Genomic DNA, 19,063 nt, shown 5'->3' on the forward strand with positions numbered 1-19,063 from the left:
TGTTTGTTTTTTTGGGGGGGGTTGGGGCCTTCACAGAGTTACGGAAGATGAAAGGAAGGAGAGAAGGGGTCTTGCCACTAAATCTGCCAGGACAGCTGAAACCAGTTTGGCTCAGCGGTAGAGCGTCGGTCTGCGGACTGAAAGGTCCTAGGTTCGATTCAGGTCAAGGGCATGTACATTGATTGCGGGCACATCCTCGGTAGAGGATGTGCAAGAGGCAGCTGGTCGATGTTTCTCTCTCATCGACGTTTCTAGCTCTCTATCTCTCTCCTTTCCACTCCGTAAGAAAGATCAATAAAATATTTTTTTAAAGAAGAAGAAGAAGAAGAAGAAGAAGAAGAAGAAGAAGAAGAAGAAGAAGAAAGAAAGAAAGAAAGAAAATGCCTAAAGAAAGTTGTCATTTAAAAAATAAATAAATAAATAAATAAATAAATAGATAGATAAATAAATAAATCTGCCAAGACATTTGGGCAAACTCAGAAAGCAAGAAAGCAAGCAGCCCTGCTGTCAGGACTGAGATTTCCACAGTCCCAAGGCTCTGGGGGAAAAGAAATCAAAAGAGTAAGTCTCGCTTCCAACTCCCCAGTGGAACTGACTAGGGAAGGGCCTCCATCTCTGTTCTGCCTCTGCTCCATAGCTCCTTGTCAGCCCTTCGATCTTATATTAGCTGATCTTTCCTATAGGAAACTATCCTTCCACCGAGATTGGGTTAGCTGCCACCCTACACAGCCCCATGTCGCTCACTGCTTCTCTGAGTATAACACTATAGTCCTGGTCTATAATTACCAGACCTCGTATGTCATGGGGGGTCTGGCAATTATGTCTTTCCTACTGAACTCCAAGCTCCTGGAAGTCAGGGACTTATCCGTGTGTTTGTCTCTTCAAGAGAGACAAGCATGAATGGCTTTGGAAGCTCATTTTCTCTCTCATTTTGGAAACTTGGCACAAGCTGGCTCCGCAGGTCTGAGTTAGCTCAATGGAAGAGCAAGCTGATCATCAGCGTCTGCTCTTTGGGGGCTCCACATTATCATGAGGCCATTTACTAACCCAGGAAGCTCCCATTACTACATACGTTCCCACACCAGAGCTTCTCAAACTCTGGTGAGCCCCAAATCACCTAGGTTCTGATTTAGCAGGTCTGGGCTGGGCTCAAGACTCTGCATTTTTAATAAACTTCCATGTGATAACTAAGGCAGCTGGCAATCAACAAGGTGTTTCTTTTCTCGATTTCTCTGCAAATAATGTATAGTGAAACAGGGCCTGGGTCCCTCTCCAGAACCTCTGCTTGTGTGTTTAACTCTCTCTGTCCTGCCTACTCTTGCCTCAGCTGAAGGCAGATGAGAAAGAGGAGGATTGTGTGCTCCCTGCTACTTCTCTGATTATACCTTTTCTCACATGGTGCCATGGGGCATGTGTGGCCTTTTGATAACACCACTGCTTTCCCACTGACTAGCACAGGGCTTGGTAGACACCAAGTACCATTTGTGGGGTAAATTATAACCCCTTACCACTTGAATGAGTAGTCAGCTAGTGAGATTATAATCACCAGAAGACTATAGGAAACCAAAGGCCAAGGACTATCAATAGAAATTAATCAAGGAACTTCTCTTGATAGCTTTAGAGAGATCTGCTCTTTTGATGGAGGAATAATTTACATTGTGGTGAGCAGATAAATGAGGACTCTGTTGGTCATAGCCTATGATGGGCCCCAGGATGTGCTCATGTGCTTTCACCCAGAGATTGCACGGGTGTAGAGCACTAACCAGAATGGCAGGGGTAAAGAAGCTAGACAGTTCCTTGTCCCATTCTATTTGCTAGGAAGATACTGCAAGATGTCTGTCACTCCAAATTCAAAAGGAGGAGCCCAGGGCTCCATTTACTTGACATAACAAGTAGGAAGACAATTTGATTTGGTTCTATAGTATGGCCATTTTAAGGGAAGACACAAGGTAGAAGGAGGGAGGGAAGCAGGTAGGCAAGGAGAAAGAGAGAAGGAAAAATGAGAGAGAGAGATATTGGTGATAAGAGCAAAGGGGGAGGTGAAGCAGGGGAGCAAAAAGGACCAAAATGTGAGGATAGAGAGCTGGAAGGAGTTTATGACTATGTGGTTCTGGAGGCTGATGGATTCAGTTATTTCCAGACTTCACACAAGACACCTCAGTTTGGAAGGATCTGCCATGCACATAAAGCGGCATTTCTTTGTCTCTCCTCTCAAGGGATTATAAGTGATGGAAAACACTAAGGCAACTTAGTATACCCTCCTCTGGTCCCTGTAGCCTTCTCCTCACATTTTATCTTTTAGAAAGCAGCATTATGGTCTTCAAGGAAAGAGAGAGTAGGAGTGTTTCTGTCTAAAGGAGGAAACTGCTAGGATATAGTGAAAATGTCTAGAAATCCTCCAAGAATGACAGACAGACCTGGGGTAAAGGGCCGGACTTCAGGGGCCACGTTAGAGTGCTAGGCTGGGTCACGATTCCCTGGAGGTAAAGTGCCTTTGGCTTGGGGGCTTCCCATGTGCAGCATGACTCCAGAGGTTGTTCTGCAAAATCCTGTCCCCAAGGGGAGCCAGCAGTAAAGATCCCACTAGTGTCTATTCCCCCCACGTTCACAGCCCCATGAAGGTGAAGTCAGAATGCAGCTCCCCCAGCTGCCTTGTTCCCCAATGTCCCCACACGATGTGATAATTTACCAATGCCCCACTGCTCAGCAGAATCACAAAGATAATAAAGCTCTCAAACCAGCTGTGTTTCACTATTTGGTAGCAGGTTTTCCGCAGGTTCCACCATAAGATCCAGGGGGACTTTCTCTTGTTCACAGCACAGCATGGGAAGCAGCAAGCCAGGCCTATAAGGAACGGGCAGTAGCGCTGCCGTTAGTGTCTGTAGTAAAGTACATTAACAACCCAGCTCTTCACCCCTCCCTGTACACGTTCCCCTTGCTCTGTGATTTTGCAATTCCTCACACTAAAGATGTAGAGTCTTTTTTCCAACCCTTTGAATCTGGGCTCAGTCATGTAACTTGATTTGGCCAATAGAGCAGAGGGAGCCAGTTCTGAGCCTAGACCCTAAGCAGCCTTGCATGTTTCTATCACTCTCCTCCACTATCTCCATAAAAAAGGTGTATATGCCAGACCGGTGTGGCTCAGTGGTGAGTGTCAACCTATGATCCAGGAGGTCACATTTCCAATTCCCAGTCAGGGCACATGCCCGGGTTCTGGGCTCAATCCCCAGTGGAGTGTGCAGGAGGCAGCCGATCAATGATTTTTCTCTCATCATTGATGCTCCTAACTCTCTCTCCCTCACCCTGCCTCTCTGAAATCAATAAGCCCCCCCCCTCACCCCACCTCACCACCCCCCCCCTCTTTTTTAAAGAAAGGTGCATTCAGGTCAACTAACTGGTTCCAGGAAGAGGACATGTTACACAAAGCCAAATTGCAGTTAAACCCAGGCTAGATCAGCCAACTCCTAGTTAATACCACTCACATGAATAAAGCCAGCCAAGATCAGCAGAGGTAGTCAGCCTAGATGAGCTGAATCATGTTTATCACTGTATGCTACTGAGGTCTCGTGGTTGTTGGTTATGCAGCAATGTTTTTTGGCAATAGTAAAAAGTGTCCTAAGAACTGTAGGGGATGAGGCATGGATGGACACAGGCTTTGTCAACCACCCATGGGAGAGTTTGATCAATTGTCAAGATACTTACAAATAACTGAGCATTTGGTCCCAACATACTCAAGCCATCTGAATCACATCACCTTTTACCTTGTCTCCTGATCTCCTCCTAAATTCTGTGGGTACATACTTCATGGTGACTACAGCATTCTACTCCTTTTCTCATCATCTTCCTAAATCACTGTGAGGTCTCCTCAGTCTGCCCCTTACCTCTCTCCATCTTTCAGAACATCAATAAATTAATTTTCCTAAAAGTGTATTTTTCTTACCCTACTCCTCTCTTCTTCTAGAACCATCCTCCCCTTTTGCCTTCATCTCCATTGCTGACATTCTGGCCATATCTCAAGGACCAGTCCAAATGTAAGTAAATAGAATAGCAATCTAGCCCTAGCCTAACCCCTGACCCCCTGGGCAGCTTTAGAGCTGTCAAACAACACTAAAACCCATTCTTAGTGTTCCTTCTGAACCCGATCTAGTCCCAAACTGATGGAGAAATTTTTAATTTTTAGATTCATTTATTCATTTGTACATTACTTGTTTATGTGCTTAACATTTATTGAGCCCATAATCTGGGCAGGTTCTATCCTCGCACTAGATATACAATATTGAGTAAGTTATTGCTTTTGTGTTTAAGAACCTCATGGGAGAGATGGACAGAAATAAATTCCCTTCAGTGAATACAGAAAATAATGAAAGCACAGAGGAAGAAACCACTACATCCACTCAAGGAATCATAAAATGCTGCATTTGTTGATTGCTTATTATGTGCCAGGCACTCTTCTAAGTGATTTACATTCATTCATTTCATACCGATAACAACCCTTTTCAGCAGGTACTATTACTGAACCATTTTGTAAATGAGGTACAGAGAGGTTAATGAAGCTAAACACCGAGAAGCCAGAATTTGAGCTCAGGTGGGCTGGCTCCTGACACAAAGCTCTTAGCTACAATGTTATCCTGTGTTCAGAGAAGAATCTTGAGGAATGAGTTGGAGGCCTGCCAGGGGTTTCAGTCAACCCTAAACTTACAGTCAAGTTCTTTTAGTCTATCTGACAACTGATGTACAGGGGACTCTACAAAGTGGTGGACATATTGGCTCACTGGGCTTTCTGGAAAGTTTTCTGGAGTTTCTATCCTGATTGTCAGTCTCTGTAAGCTGAGCCTACCCAAATTAAGACTAGAACTGATAATGACCCCAAGAACCTGTGAGTGACGTCTCTTCACTTTTGTCTCCAGTAGAAGTAGGAAGAATAAATGTATTAAAACCATAGAGCTTCAAAGAATAACAGAATCCCATCCAAGTATTCTGTGAGTTGGACGCAGGAATACTACCACTCACCTTTGGGAAAACATCTCTCTGGTTCCTTTCGGGGAACCATTTCAGGTTTCCACCGAGAGGGATCTTGCGGGTCGATGGTGCTACATTCTGAGAGCACACTGATAGCATCAGACTTCTGTACATCAGAGCAAAGGAAAGGGAGAATCATTTATCAACACCCTCTCTCACCATTGTAGTACCTAATACCTTATAAAAAGTATGACTTTTTAGGTATGAAAATAACCAGGCAAAGGCCTGTAGGTATGAGGGGCATCAAGAAAGTATCCCTCACAGAAACTGGTTTGGCTCAGTGGATAGAGTGTTGGCCTGTGGACTGAAAGGTCCCAGGTTTGATTCTGGTCAAGGGCATGTACCTTGGTTGTGGGCACATCCCCAGTGGGGGGGGTGCAAGAGGCAGCTGATCGATGATTCTCTCTCATCAGTGTTTCTAACTCTCTATCCCTCTCTCTTCCTCTCTGTAAAAAAATTAATAAAATATATTAAATTTAAAAAAAATAAAGTATCCCTCTTATTGGGTCCTTTTCCAAATGCTCTGACCAGCCCTGACTTCAGGAGAGAATTCTCTAATTGCTCTTCCCTGGTGGACTAAAGGGAAGGAGTATAAAGACATAGTATCTCAACTGTTTCCTCCCTTCAAATCATACCACTGGTCAGCTGCCTAATCCCAAACAGGGAAACAGGTAATGAGGAGAAGGCTACTTTACTGAGATTGTAATATTCAGCTATCCCAACTCCTGCAATAACAGGCCTATACCAGTGGTTCTCAATGATTTCCCCCTCCAGGATATATTTTGGCAAAGTCTAGAGAAATTTTTTATTTTCACAACTGGGGAATGCTACTGGGATATAGAGAGTAGAGGCCAAGGATGCTTCTAAGCATCCTAAAATACACAGAACAACCCACCACAACAAAGAATTATCCTGCCCCAAAGTCATAGTGGAGAAGTTGAGAAACCTTGGTATAGACCTTTGCTTAAGATGTGAACCTTGAAGTTTTCTCTGCATTAGCCTTGATATTTTCCATAATGGCTCTCTTAAAAAAGAGTATGGATGATCTGGGAACAGGCTGGGGAAATTACCTTTCGGGTATTCTGTCCTGATACATTAGTATCATCTTCAGAGAACAACTCAATTTCCACATTTTGAACTCTTGGACTGGTGGACTTGTCTTCCTGATTAAACTCAAAGACCTGAATACAGAGAAGCCCAGAGTAGAATTAACATTCTTCATGGAAATCTCAGAGATTAAACAAGACTGCAGTCTCTTTGGTTTTCTATTTGTTATGAAAATTGTGACATTGTTATTCTTTTTCTTTTTAGTTTTTAAAATTGTTTGTGGAAAAACTCAACATAAAACAAATCTGGAGAAAACACTATAGAAAACAGATAACAAAATTTACTCAGAAACAATCCTATATAATAAAAGCCTAGGGGGCATCACACGACATCATCACAAGATGGCCACCACAAGATGGCCGCATGCACAGTGGAGGCAGGGCCCAATTGCCACTCTGCATGGTGAGGCCTGGGGGTCTTGCGGCTCTGCGTGGCACGGAGGAGGCGTTCTCGGTGTCTCTGCCACCTCGAACAGAGAAAGCAGGTAGTGGTAGGGAAGGGCAGTTGTGGGTGATCAGGCTGGCAGGAGAGGATAGTTGGGGGCCATGAGGCCAGCAGGGGAAGGCAGTTGTGAATGATCAGGCCAGCAGGGGTGGGCAGTTGGGGGCAATCAGGCAGGAAAGCGGTTAGGAGCCAGTGGTCCTGGGTTGTGAGAGGGATGTCTGACTGTAAACTGGAAGTCAGACATCCCCAGAGTTGTCTTAGATAGGAAAGGGTTCAGGCCGGGTTGAGGGACATCCCCTCCCATGCATGAATTTCATGCACTGAACCTCTAATATAATCATAATACGGTTCTGGCACAATACTTACCAAAAAATTTAAAGGTAAAACTTATTGTGACCTTTCAATTCACAGCTAAATAATAGATTATTTAATAAATGGTATTGGTATAATTATCTACCCCTGAAAAATTAATACAGTACCAGAATATAGTAAAAATAAAATTCTTAACTTGATGTAAAAACAGATGAGTAAAGAAGTTAGAAGAAATTTTTGGAAAATAGGTTGGTTTATCAAAATCAAAAGGCATAAAAGAAAATATGAAAATATATTATTACATAAAATAAATTATAAATAAATAAATATTGTATCCAATGACTTGCAGGGATATCCAAAAAGTTCTATCCACAAATTTTTTTTGGCACAAAATTCAATATTTTTAAGTGTAAAAATATCTATGATGTTAACGCCTTCAGCAAATGTAACATATGAAGTATTGAAGCTTGTTGTCAATACAACAAAATAACATACATATCAAATCACATATATATATATCAACATATGTGTAACTCCAGCTAGTGGGGAAAAAAACCGCATTTTTAACCGGTACACCTAGTATGAGATAACCATAAAATAAATAGCTGCTCCCCATCTCCAAAGTAACTACTTGGAGGTGAATTTACTCAAGAAAAACAAACAAAAAAACTCTATGTCAACAAATTAGGTAACTTTAATAAAGCAGACATATTTCTAGAAAAAAAATAAAAACTCTACCACAACAGACCCATCAGAAATAGAAAACCTGAATAGCCCTATAGCAAGTAAAGAGATTGAATTTATAATTTAGAAACTTCCCAGAAACTTCCAGTTGTAGTCTGATATCTGGAGGTTTCAACTCTCCATCCTAACAAGTAAAAAGCTGTACAAACTGGAAGATAAACAACCCTTTTTAGGTCCATAAGAAAAGTGAGGTTGAGGGCAAATGCTGACCTCAGCCCCAAACCACAACTTATTAGAGCAGAAGCCCAGGGAGAAAAAAGAAAAAAAAAGAAAAAAAAACCTCCATAAAAACAGTGTTAGAGTAGGGAAACCTGAACTATAATTGACAAACTGCTAATAAAAATTTACTCAGAAATAATTCTATATAATAATAGCCTAGGTGACATCACAAGACATCATCACAAGATGGCCACCACAAGATGGCTGCACTGTTTTCTATAGTATTTTCTCCAGATTTGTTTTATGTTGAGTTTTTCCACAAACTGCAGGCTAAGTGTGGACAAGTTTAAGAGATAAAAGCTCGTAGGACTATCTGCAGGTGGGGCCCCTTTTGTGAGTTTTACCTCTTGGAGCTCTGGCAGGTTCCCAGAGTGAATATTGGAGAAAAATCCCCTTATGCTTTCAGCAGGGGCAGGGTAAAAGAAATCATTTTGAAAGGTATGAGAGTATTCTGTTCTTCCTAACAAGCCCTGCCCCCAAGAGAAACTAGTTAATCAGAACCTAACCTGCTGGGTTTTATCACGGTCTTACTGACCTGGGGGAAAGATAATACCCGATTCCAGCCAGCTCTAGATTTCCAAGTGGAAGGAAGGAAATAGCCAACTCCAGCTTACTCTAGCCATTCTGTCCCACCTAAGGACAGGGCTACTGAGAGGCACTGTGAAGTCCAGAGTCCAGAAGCTCAGGCTCACTGAAAGCCTGAGGCCTCAACATAGAGGAAGGAGAGGGAGGAAAAAAAGGGAGAGCAGCCAACTGCAGCCAACAATTTTGGCATATTATATTTTCATTTCTATTTATCTTTAAGTATTTGAAATATTTTTGTGATTTCTTCTTTGACTTGGTTATTTAAGAATGTTTTCCTTAATTTCCATATACTTGTGAATCCCTCCCCCTCCCCTTTCCTCTCTGATAGAACTCTTCCGTACCCCCCACACCTCACCAACATATAACTAAAGGCCTATTTACAGCACTTTCATTACCAATACATCATATCCAAGTATGAAAAAAAAAAAAAAAGTTCCAACAATACTAAAAGGCAAAAAATGTCATTTAAAGAGGCAGAGCAGGCATCAGAACCAGACTCAATATGGCAAGGACCTTCAAATTAATCAGACCAGGAATTTAAAACAACATGATTAAAATGCTAAGGGCTCTAATGGATGCAGTGGACAGCATGTGAGAATACACAGGCAGTTTAATCAGAGCAATGGAAATTCTAAGAAAGAACAAAAGGTAAAAAATGTAACAAAATTTAAGAATGCCACTGATGGGCTTTAGTAGACTGGACACAGCTGAGCTTGAGGATATCTGCACAGAAACCTCCAAAACTAAAAAGCAAAGAGAAAAATATGGAGGAAAAATAACCCAGAAGGGAATACCCAAGACCCATGGGGCAATTATAAAGGTGCAACATACGGGTAAAAGAAATTGACAGCCCTCATCTCCCACTACTCCTCACCCATGAGCCCCACCACTGATCCCTGCACAGATCAGCAAGGCAACGAAGAGGTTGAGTACCTGGGGAGCGGCTGGAGTGGGGCACAAGCAGAATGGACAATTTAGCAAATGAAAGGATACAGTAGGTTTCCAGAACAATTTCCCCAAGACCCTTCTGAGTTTTTTCCTATCACTGTCTCTTTTTCTATGCTATTCACTTCACCTTCCGCACTCTTTCCTCACCTTTTATCCAACCCAAATTCTTTTAGGGCCCATCTAAAGGCACTCGATTCTCCCGTTGCCCTGGGGTACGCTCATCTCGCTCCCCTCTGAACTCCTCCGACACCCCTCATCCGTGTCACAAGTATAGGGCCATGATCAGCACAGCCCTGGGATGGGCACATGGCATGGAGAGGCAGCCACCACCTATTCTACCTTTATTATCCATGCATAGTGCAACCAGTGCCCTGTAGCAACCAGTGCCCTGTAGCAACTGTAGCTCTGCACAACCTCTAAGTCTATGTGTGAACCTTCATACCTGCTTCTCAGCCTCGGGTTGTGTGCCAGTCTGTTCCTTGTCTACAGGAGACTGAACATCTTCTTCCTCTGCGAGCGGGGCCAACCAAGTCCGATCGGGCCCAGCACGCAAGGGCCTTGGTGCAGGAGTTAGTACACTGGATTCTTCCCAGATCTCTGGGCCTTTTTTAATCTCCACGACCATGGGAATGACGTCTTTGTTCTCTGCAGAAGAGCCTTCTTTCACCTCTTTTTGCTTTGGTGACTTTTGCCTCCTGCATCGTTTGCGACAAAATTGCTCCAGAGTACATATCACAAAATGGAAAGCCCGGTGGAAGCGATCCAGGGCTAACTGGACTTTGGTTTTCCTGGCCTCTACACCCGAGTTTACATCCTTCTCCTCATTGCTGAAGGAATTGAGCAGCAAGGCAATGAAGAGGTTGAGTACCTGGGGAAGGGTTGGAGTGGGGGGCACAAGCAGAATGGACAATTTAGCAAACAAAAGGATACAGTAGGTTTCCAGAACAATTTTCCCCAAGACCCAAAACCAAATCAAATGAAATTTTTATGTCCTTCTATTATATTTCCCAAGAAATTACATCTATAAAATAATTAAAAAGAGAAGAGATTGAGGAGTAATTGAGATAGCTAGATAAGACAAAAGAAAAACTGATGTTAAGGGGTACAAACAGCCAAATCCAACTTATCTACATATAAGCAATACCTATTGTAGACTCTGGCCAGAGTAAAGCAGAACAGTGTGACCATGTGGTATAATCAAAAGTATATTCCTTGTGAATCAGCCAGAATCATAAGCTTGGACACTTGTTGGAACTGCCCACAAGGACATGGGCCTGATGTCTAAGACTGCTGTGGGGTCCTCTTCTGTTTGCAAAATTGGAGACTTGATGTACTTTGTGCAGGCTCTTTAGATCCCACTGCCTGAACTGCAGTAAGTACTGGCGCTGAGGCAGGAGGGTTTGAATCAAATATCTACAACTCTTCTATTGAAGCACATATCCCTTTAAATTCAGATCATCTCCACAGCTCCCTACTTGGGATTTTTGCTTACATTCACACACCCCTAATTCATCATCTTTACCTCCTCAAACTCATCTGTGGCTCTCACCAGCTCAAAAATATACATCCTTTGGGAAGAAGTGTCTTGGTGAGTGTGAATGGGTAGAGCCAATATTTTTCATCTTCACCATGAGAATTGCCAACTCTGGATCTTTGCTCAAGCTCTCCTCCATCTGCTCAGGTCTCCTTGCCTTTTAAATGCCAGTCTCAAGTACCATATCTTACACAAATCCTTTCTTACTGATCCCTTCCTCATTCCCATTGGTGGTGTCCTGCTCTTCTCAACTTTGTATCACTTTTTTTTTTTTTTTTTAAGAATAAGAAACCTAGTGGACATCCCTTTACATCATATTGACCAAATTTAGTCACAAACCCCTCCCTCAGCCAACCACTGGCAAAGAGAATACGATGATTATCTTAGAATACTATCACCTGGGGTAAAATAGCTTTTGGGACATCAGTCAACACAAGCACTATTGTGACAAGGAGGTTTTGTTTCATGCTTATCATACTTGCCTCAAGCCAAATTCAAACACAAATTACTAATATTATATAACATCATCATATTCTGTTTAGAATAAGAATGTCACTAGTCGCCGAAACCGGTTTGGCTCAGTGGATAGAGCGTTGGCCTGTGGACCAAAAGGTCCTGGGTTTGATTCTGGTCAAGGGCATGTACCTTGGTTGCGGGCACATACCCAGTAGGGGGTGTGCAAGAGACAGCTGATCGATGATTCTCTCTCATCGATGTTTCTAACTATCTATCCTTCTCCCTTCCTCTCTGTAAAAAATCAATAAAATATAAAATTAAAAAAAAGAATGTCACTAGTGAAATGTTGCAAAACAAGCTAATGTGTTTCTTTAGTTCATGTACTTTCATATTAAAAAGTCTAAAACACTCACCACGAGTTTTCCTATCACCATGATCAACAAGAAGACAACAATGCACAGGTATTTATCAGCTTCTAGCATACATTCCCACATGTTCTCGATCCATTCCCCGCAGAGGATGCGGAACACCACCAGGAAGGAGTGGTAGAAATCTCCCATGTGCCAGCGACGAAGACATGAGTTTGTCGTAGCATTGGGGGCTATTGGATTTTTCTTTGCACAATTGAAACTGGAGCCAAACAGCTGCATGCCAACTACGGAGAAAATGAAGATCACAATGGCCAGGACCACAGTCAGGTTTCCAAGGGCTCCAACAGAGTGGCCGATGATCTTAATCAGTGTGTTTAAAGTCGGCCAAGATTTGGCCAACTTGAAAACTCTCAGCTGTAGATACAGACAATGAACACAAATGGAAGGAAAGCCAGGTAAGGACAAATTCTATCTGTACAGTCACAAAACAAATGGCATCGGCTCAAGCCACAGCATTTATGATTTTCAAAAATCTTTTCAAAGCCAATCCATACCAAATATTGCCACCAACTCCATATCCCAATCTGACACTCTCTTGTATCTAATTTGGTTTTAAAAATGAAAATATGTTATTTTTAAATGATAAAGACTTTGGGGTCATGATGATAGATGTGAGCATACATGCTTATTATATAAAATATGTATCAGAGGCAAAAATCTCAGGCCTGAGGATCAAATCCATCCCATTGCCTATTTTTATACGGACTGAGGGATAAGGACATTTTTTAATGGTTGAAAAATAATCAAGAGAAGGATAATTTTATTACACATAAAAATTATATGAAGTTCAAATTTCCACACTTCTAAAGTTTTATTGGAACGCAGCCATGTCCATTCATTTTCCAACATCTAGGACTACATTTGTATTACAGTGACAAAGCAGAATGGTTTTCACAGAGACCACATGACCTATAAGGCCAAAGATATTTACCATTTGACCTTTTAAAGCAAAGTTTTGCAAACTCCTGCACTATATTATTCAGATCACAACTCTGAATCTAAACTTTATGACAATGATGAATGACATATGATGTTTTTACTCAGGAGAGGACTGGCAATCGGTTACTCAAAACACACACACTTTTTTCCAAAGAGGAATTTCCTCCATGAAACCTTACAGATATGTTAGAGACATTAACCTTGGAGAAAACACAGCAACTAGTTTCATAGGTTATTTTTATATTAACACTCAATATAAACTGTGGTTTAAGTCCAAAGTATAATCTTGTTAGGTTTCAACTATCTGGGGGTGGAAATATTGCAGGTCAGAAAGTATTATGTCCCAAGAGAAAGACTGTCTGCTCAGAGGGGAGCTGGGAGAAACTGTGTCTCATATGCAGACAACGCCAGAGTTTCTCGCTAAGTGTGTGGATGTAATAAGCCTAAACAAATGCAATTTTGCTCACCTGAGCACCCATGAAACTTTAGCAGAGCAGCCTAAGAATGCCTGACTTTGAGCAGTGTGCTCTCCTGATAAATCCCAAGTATCAAATGCACACTTACGTAGGTAACAGAACCAAAGGTCTCGCTCTATAGGCTTAGAAATCCTATCTATGCCAAATTAACCTCTGAGAGAGGACAAAAGGCCACCTTTCGTGGTTCCATGTTTCCCGCTCAGATGTGATTTCTCCATGATTTCTGTCCTACCTCTTGTGGGCTTGGTCACACTCTACTTTGCTTCATGGTCATTCCTGGGCCTGACTTGCATCATCTCTAGACTATAACTCCTTGAAGATAGTGCTTTCCTCATCTCTGAGCATTTCCTGTGTCAGTATGCCTTCAATGGCTGTGACATGTGGAAGGTGGCACTGGCAGCCCTGAGGAGGGACTTGTGAGAAAGCACCTGCCACCAGCACTGCCCATCCCCTTCCTGGGCTCTGGATTCTAAACCCCCTGAAGTGAGGGTGTCTGACTGAGAGCTCTGTGGAGAAAGAGATCGTTAGGGTGACAAAGGGCAGAAGCCTGACAGTAAGCCACACTTTGCAACTGGTTGCCTAAAGGCTCATCTTGGAAGGGTGGAGGGGAGAGTAGGGATTCATTTGGGAGAAGGCCCCTGGGACTCCCGAGGGCATTTATTAAAGACCTGAGTAGGAAGAGGAGTACATTTTGGGTTCTCTGATTAAAGGAAGATGAACTCATTAATCCAAATTAACCACTGAACTCACTGAAGACTCTTTTCAATCCTGGCTGCTAAGTTAGTCAGCAAAATAAGAAAGTAAGTGCCTTACCACTCTGAAGGAACGGAAAACTGGCAAACTGTATGGCATCATCACATCTACAAAACTCAGAAGAGCAACAATGAAGTCAAAAATGTTCCAGCCTCGGCGAAAGTAGTGGTAGGGATCGAGCGCAATGATTTTTAGGCACATTTCTGCTATAAAAATGGCAGTGAAGACCTATATTGAGACAAAGAAAAGTGGGAAAAGGAAGCCACCTCTTCTTAGACACACACACACAAGTTAAGAATGGTTCCAGGGGGAAAAAATGGTTCCAAGGAATTACAGGAGTTACAAAGAAATATAATGCATTCTCCTGGTTGCACAATATTCCCTAAAATCTATGAAAAAGAAATATTTAACTGCTATAGCATGTACCTTACTCTAACTTTGCTCTCTCTCCACCCCCTTCCATAGTGCCCAGTTCAGTGTTACCAAGCTCACAGACACCTCAGGATGGAGAAAAAATATTTCTCATTCTGTTGAAATTAAAGTAAAGCTGGCTTCTTGGTAGATGGCAGAATGATAGCAAGTATCAATTCCATCAAATTCTTTAAAAATACCAGGGGGTAAGAACTCTAAAAAGGGGAACTACACAACAGCTCTATGAATTAAAGACAGATAACCTCTATAAAACCAGAATCCAGGAGGAGCTCACCTAACCACTCAATCTTAGTACCTTGATCAGAAAAGAAAGAAAAAGTGTAAAAGGGGCCCAGAACAGAGAACTAAAAACATTACTAGGGACAGAAAACATTACTAGTTACCTTTGGGCAACTCACAGGATAAACCTGAGGTTGAATATAGTTAAAAGGAGGATAGGTGAGTTGGAACATAACCCTAAAAACTCATGTGGAATGCAGGCTCTTCATTCCAGAACAAAACATCAAAGAATCAAAAGGAGAAGTAACAGTTTTTAAAAATGCTAAATTATGCTGAAACCGGTTTGGCTCAATGGATAGAGCATCGGCTTGGGGACTGAAGGGACCCGGGTTCGATTCCGGTCAAGGGCATGTACCTTGGTTGCGGGCATATCCCCAGTGGGGGGTGTGCAAGAGGCAGCCGATCGATGACTCTCTCTCATCGATGTTTCTAGCTCTCTATCTCTCTCCCTTCCTCTCTGTACAAAATCAATAAAATATATTTTTTTTAAAAATAAATAAAATAAAAAAATAAAAATGCTAAATTATACCACCATAGACAAAAATAATTTTTGCCTTATTTTTGATAATCAGGTAAATACAGGCTTAAGGAACCTGCACAATGTTGAATAAGTAGTAGCTAAATTCAAAACTATCTTTCAGAAGATAAATCAAAGCCTATCCTCATAGCAAACAGCACATTCTCCATCTCACACACACAGAGAAATAAAAAGAAAAACAACAGTATGAAAATGACAAGGTAATATAAAAAGGTTAAAGTCTTTAAAAATGCTGTCAGTTATAAGACTCTCCTCTACAATTCTGGGAAAAACAACAACAACCCATTAATGATTAAATCTCCCTATTAAAAGTAACATGATCTATTTTTTTTTTATAAATAATTACTTATGTTTTATTTTTTTAAATCCCTAAAATAAAATGACATAAGTTAAAAGGATAGGAACAGATAAATCCATAATAGGCAAATAAAAAGAAATCAAGGGATCTTTTCCCTTTAACTATTGCTGTCGACCCCTGCCCAATGCCACACCCAATACTTAAAGGCAGGCAGTGTTTCCTGTTCTAGTTCACTATGCTGGACTGATCCCTGTCCCCTTTTGACACACTCCTCTTCCTCCTGTGCCTTCAGACTTTACTGGTAGGTGTCTAGACTATAGTCTCCCTGATGCCTTGGGATCATTGGTTTTGCAGTCCAGTTCCACTGCTATGGATGGGCTCTTGAGCTTAATGTACTCCCTTGATTAGAACAATCCTGGAGCCTAGAGAGTCCATTTCCAAGTCCAGTCCTATAAGTCTACCCACCAGAGGAGGGAGGTGTGGATGTGTTCTTTGGAACTCAAGGTTCACATGCCTCCCCTCTATCAGCAACATAGGGATATAATAGATGGGTGGCTGCCACCTTTGTGTTGTGTGTCTAGGGGCATAGTGCACATGAAATGGAAGACAGGTAAGGTGGCCAGTGCTATGTTTCTCATCAATTTTCAGGAGTTGGGGTGCAGGTGCTGCCCATGTCCTCAGACACCAACAATGTCCCTGTGCTTCTTTCTGCCTCTGGACAGAGTGAAGAAGAAAGTGATTTAATGAGCCAGCTTCTGACTGAAAAATGCAGCTTCATCTCAAAGTCCAGGATGCCTTGCCAGTGGGAAATCTGAGAGGGGGCTTTTGTCACTCCCCATAGTTGGACCAGCTGATAAAGTGATGGACAGACCACCTCTGCAATTGCAAAGCCCTGTCCAGGGGGGTAACTCTGGGTCCTTTGGGCATTCTCTGGAACTTATCCAATAACCATCCATCATGAGGAGGTGCTGAAAGATGGGTCTGCTGACTGTTGAGGTAGGAAGCATGGCCATGAAGGTACAGCATTCAGCTTCCAAGTGAAACAATACCATCAGCCCATTTTTGGAGTACCTGAGCAGGAACTAGCTGAATACACTAGCCTAGAGCCCAAAAGACCTCACCTGTCAGAAGGTACAGTATGTGTTAGGTTTATCATGTAGCATGGAATCGAATGTGATTCATGCACACCCACAGGGCATTTCTTCTGAAAGGCGGTATGGGGAAAGGAACTTAGAGACAGACTGTCTCTAAGGAGAGCCACAGTGATCCTGCATTGTAGTCTCACTGGAGCCCTGGTCCTCCTAGGAGGAATGTGGGACTGAGGGTGAGAGGTTTCCCATCTCCAGTCCTACCCCATCCTAAATTTGATGCATAGAAGTAGCTCTGTGGGCCAACTTCTGATTCAACAGGTACAGTGGGTTCTCATCAATGTAAAAAAAAAAAAGAAAGAATTAAAAATACAAGTATATATATATACACACACATATTGCCTGGAAGCACTCTGCAATGCTAAATAATGATTATCTTTGCTAGTAGAACCATTGGAAATGACTCTCTTTATATTTTTCTTTGTATTTTCCCTTATTTTTAAAATTTTAAAAAGCATGTGTTGCTTTTTTAATTGAAAAAAATAAAATAAAGCTTTAAGAAGAAAGGACTAGACATTTTGGTAAGAGTTTTAGCCTATTAACTCATGAACTAATTAGGGTAGATCATTCAATGAGTAATTATTTGTTATTTATGATATTTGGAAGACTAATTTTCCTTTGGGGGAAAATGCCTTCTGCAGGAATTATGCAGTACACTCTCTTATTTCAGTTTACCCAATCTAACTAAGACTAGATCCATCCAAATGGAAACATGAAACCCTACCCCACCCCCCCACCTCCAGCTCCAGACACCTCTTTCCCAGAAAGCAAACCTCCCACAGCTGCCAGACCCTGACTCATCTTTCCAGGGGAATAATGCCTCGTAATGGCAATCACATTATTTTGTGACAAATGATGTCATCAGTATCACCAGGGACCGCTATTACAAAGGGACTCTGGATATAGTTAATGTTTTCTTAATCATCCCAAATGGTTGACATTTTAAGATGTTTACTTGCTTCTGGCTTACCACTGGGTGATTCTGGATGACTTAAAAGACACCTTAATATACTAGAGGGGTCAGCACAGAGACCATGGGGAATTACTGAAATGGGTAAATGCAAAATCCTAAAAGTTACCTTTTCACTCTTCTCCACATAAGAGGACCAAAGATAGAGGTTAGGTTGGGCCACTTACAAAATGCTTAGACTTTGAAAGAGAGAATTTAAAGTCTAAAATGTGTTTTATATTATAAAAAGCCTAAAGTTACCAAATTTCCTGTTTGCAACATCAACTCAAAACTCTTCTTCATGTTGTGATGCTCCATGGCCAAGAAGACAGTGTTGATTATGATGCAGAGGGTGATGATCAGCTCAGTAAAGGGGTCGGTCATCACGGTTCTCAAGGCCTTCTTAAAGCGTAGCCACTGGGGGCTACAATCCCAAATGAGGTATTTGGATGCCAGATTTTTCCCACATGGGAGGCAAGGCTCCTGGGATTTTTCTTGTTCTGGAGAAGGAGAATGAAAGAGCATTTGAGGAGTGATCTCTGAACTGGTCTGGCTGCTCTCTGTATTCCTTCCTTCCTCTTCCCCAGGATCTCTTGTGACACAACATGACCAGCCAAGAAGACTTGATTGGTGTAGCCAGAAAGGTTTTTCACATACAACTTGCTTGTGGTATAATCAAGTACATTGAGTCTTTATGCTTGTATACAAGTCATTATATTGTGAACCCCTGGGAGAGAGAGACACAAGCCCATGCTATGTTCACTCAAGGCAGACCATGCTGACAGCTGTAACAGAGGCACAAGAGCTTTCAGGGCTCAGGGGCAGGAGAGATATTCAGACAGGAGCATCTTTACTCAGAGATAAGCAGCACTCTATAAGCCGGATGAGTTGAGGCCTGAAAGCAGCTGTAGCTCTGATTTCCCTGGAACCATTTCAGAGACTCATACAGGCCAAATGAGGTGATTCAATAGGCACAAAAGTGCTAAGTGACCCATATGACCCTCTCCTTAGAGGGACTTGAGTCCTGTCCTTGAACACCAACCCTTATTACCTGTTGTTAACCAGGTCCATCAGATGGATCCAGCCTGTTTACACAGGTCTCCTATTGTCCATGCCACATTCCTAACTCTAACATCAATGACAACTGCCATCTACTACCGTGTTTCCCCGAAAATAAGACATCCTCCGAAAATAAGACCTAGCGCATGGAAAGATAAGACATCCCCTGAAAATAAGACCTAGCGCATCTTTGGGAGCAAAAGTTAATATAAGACACTGTCTTATTTTCGGGGAAACAGGGTAGAAACTTCTATGTCTGCTCTTCTAGGCTGAGTATCATTGTCACCGAGACCTCCTGTGACTGCCTCGCCTAATCAAGAGGTTCTGTGTGTGCTCTTGGTCCAATCCAAGTGCCAACTCAGGGTGGGCCTACAGGAAAGTCTCCTTCTTCCA

The 19,063-nt window shown here is 42.1% G+C and overlaps 1 protein-coding gene across 2 annotated transcripts in view; it reads right to left on the reverse strand.

Annotated features, from left to right (window-relative positions):
* The window catches only part of SCN11A (sodium voltage-gated channel alpha subunit 11), a gene marked incomplete at its 5' end in the record, with an annotated part of 101,811 nt that overhangs the window by 18,595 nt on the left and 64,153 nt on the right, over positions 1–19,063 (reverse strand). For both annotated transcript variants that reach the window (XM_084902783.1, XM_084902782.1), the window contains 7 exons: positions 2,690–2,844; positions 5,011–5,125; positions 6,090–6,200; positions 9,821–10,246; positions 11,782–12,153; positions 14,028–14,195; positions 17,873–18,111. In XM_084902783.1, coding sequence (XP_084758909.1) covers positions 2,690–2,844; positions 5,011–5,125; positions 6,090–6,200; positions 9,821–10,246; positions 11,782–12,153; positions 14,028–14,195; positions 17,873–18,111 — 1,586 coding nt within the window. The remainder of the gene's footprint in view (positions 1–2,689; positions 2,845–5,010; positions 5,126–6,089; positions 6,201–9,820; positions 10,247–11,781; positions 12,154–14,027; positions 14,196–17,872; positions 18,112–19,063) is intronic.

The sequence above is a fragment of the Pipistrellus hanaki genome, assembly GCF_964339955.1.
Source record: "Pipistrellus hanaki genome assembly, chromosome: 13".
Classification (NCBI taxonomy): domain Eukaryota; kingdom Metazoa; phylum Chordata; class Mammalia; order Chiroptera; family Vespertilionidae; genus Pipistrellus; species Pipistrellus hanaki.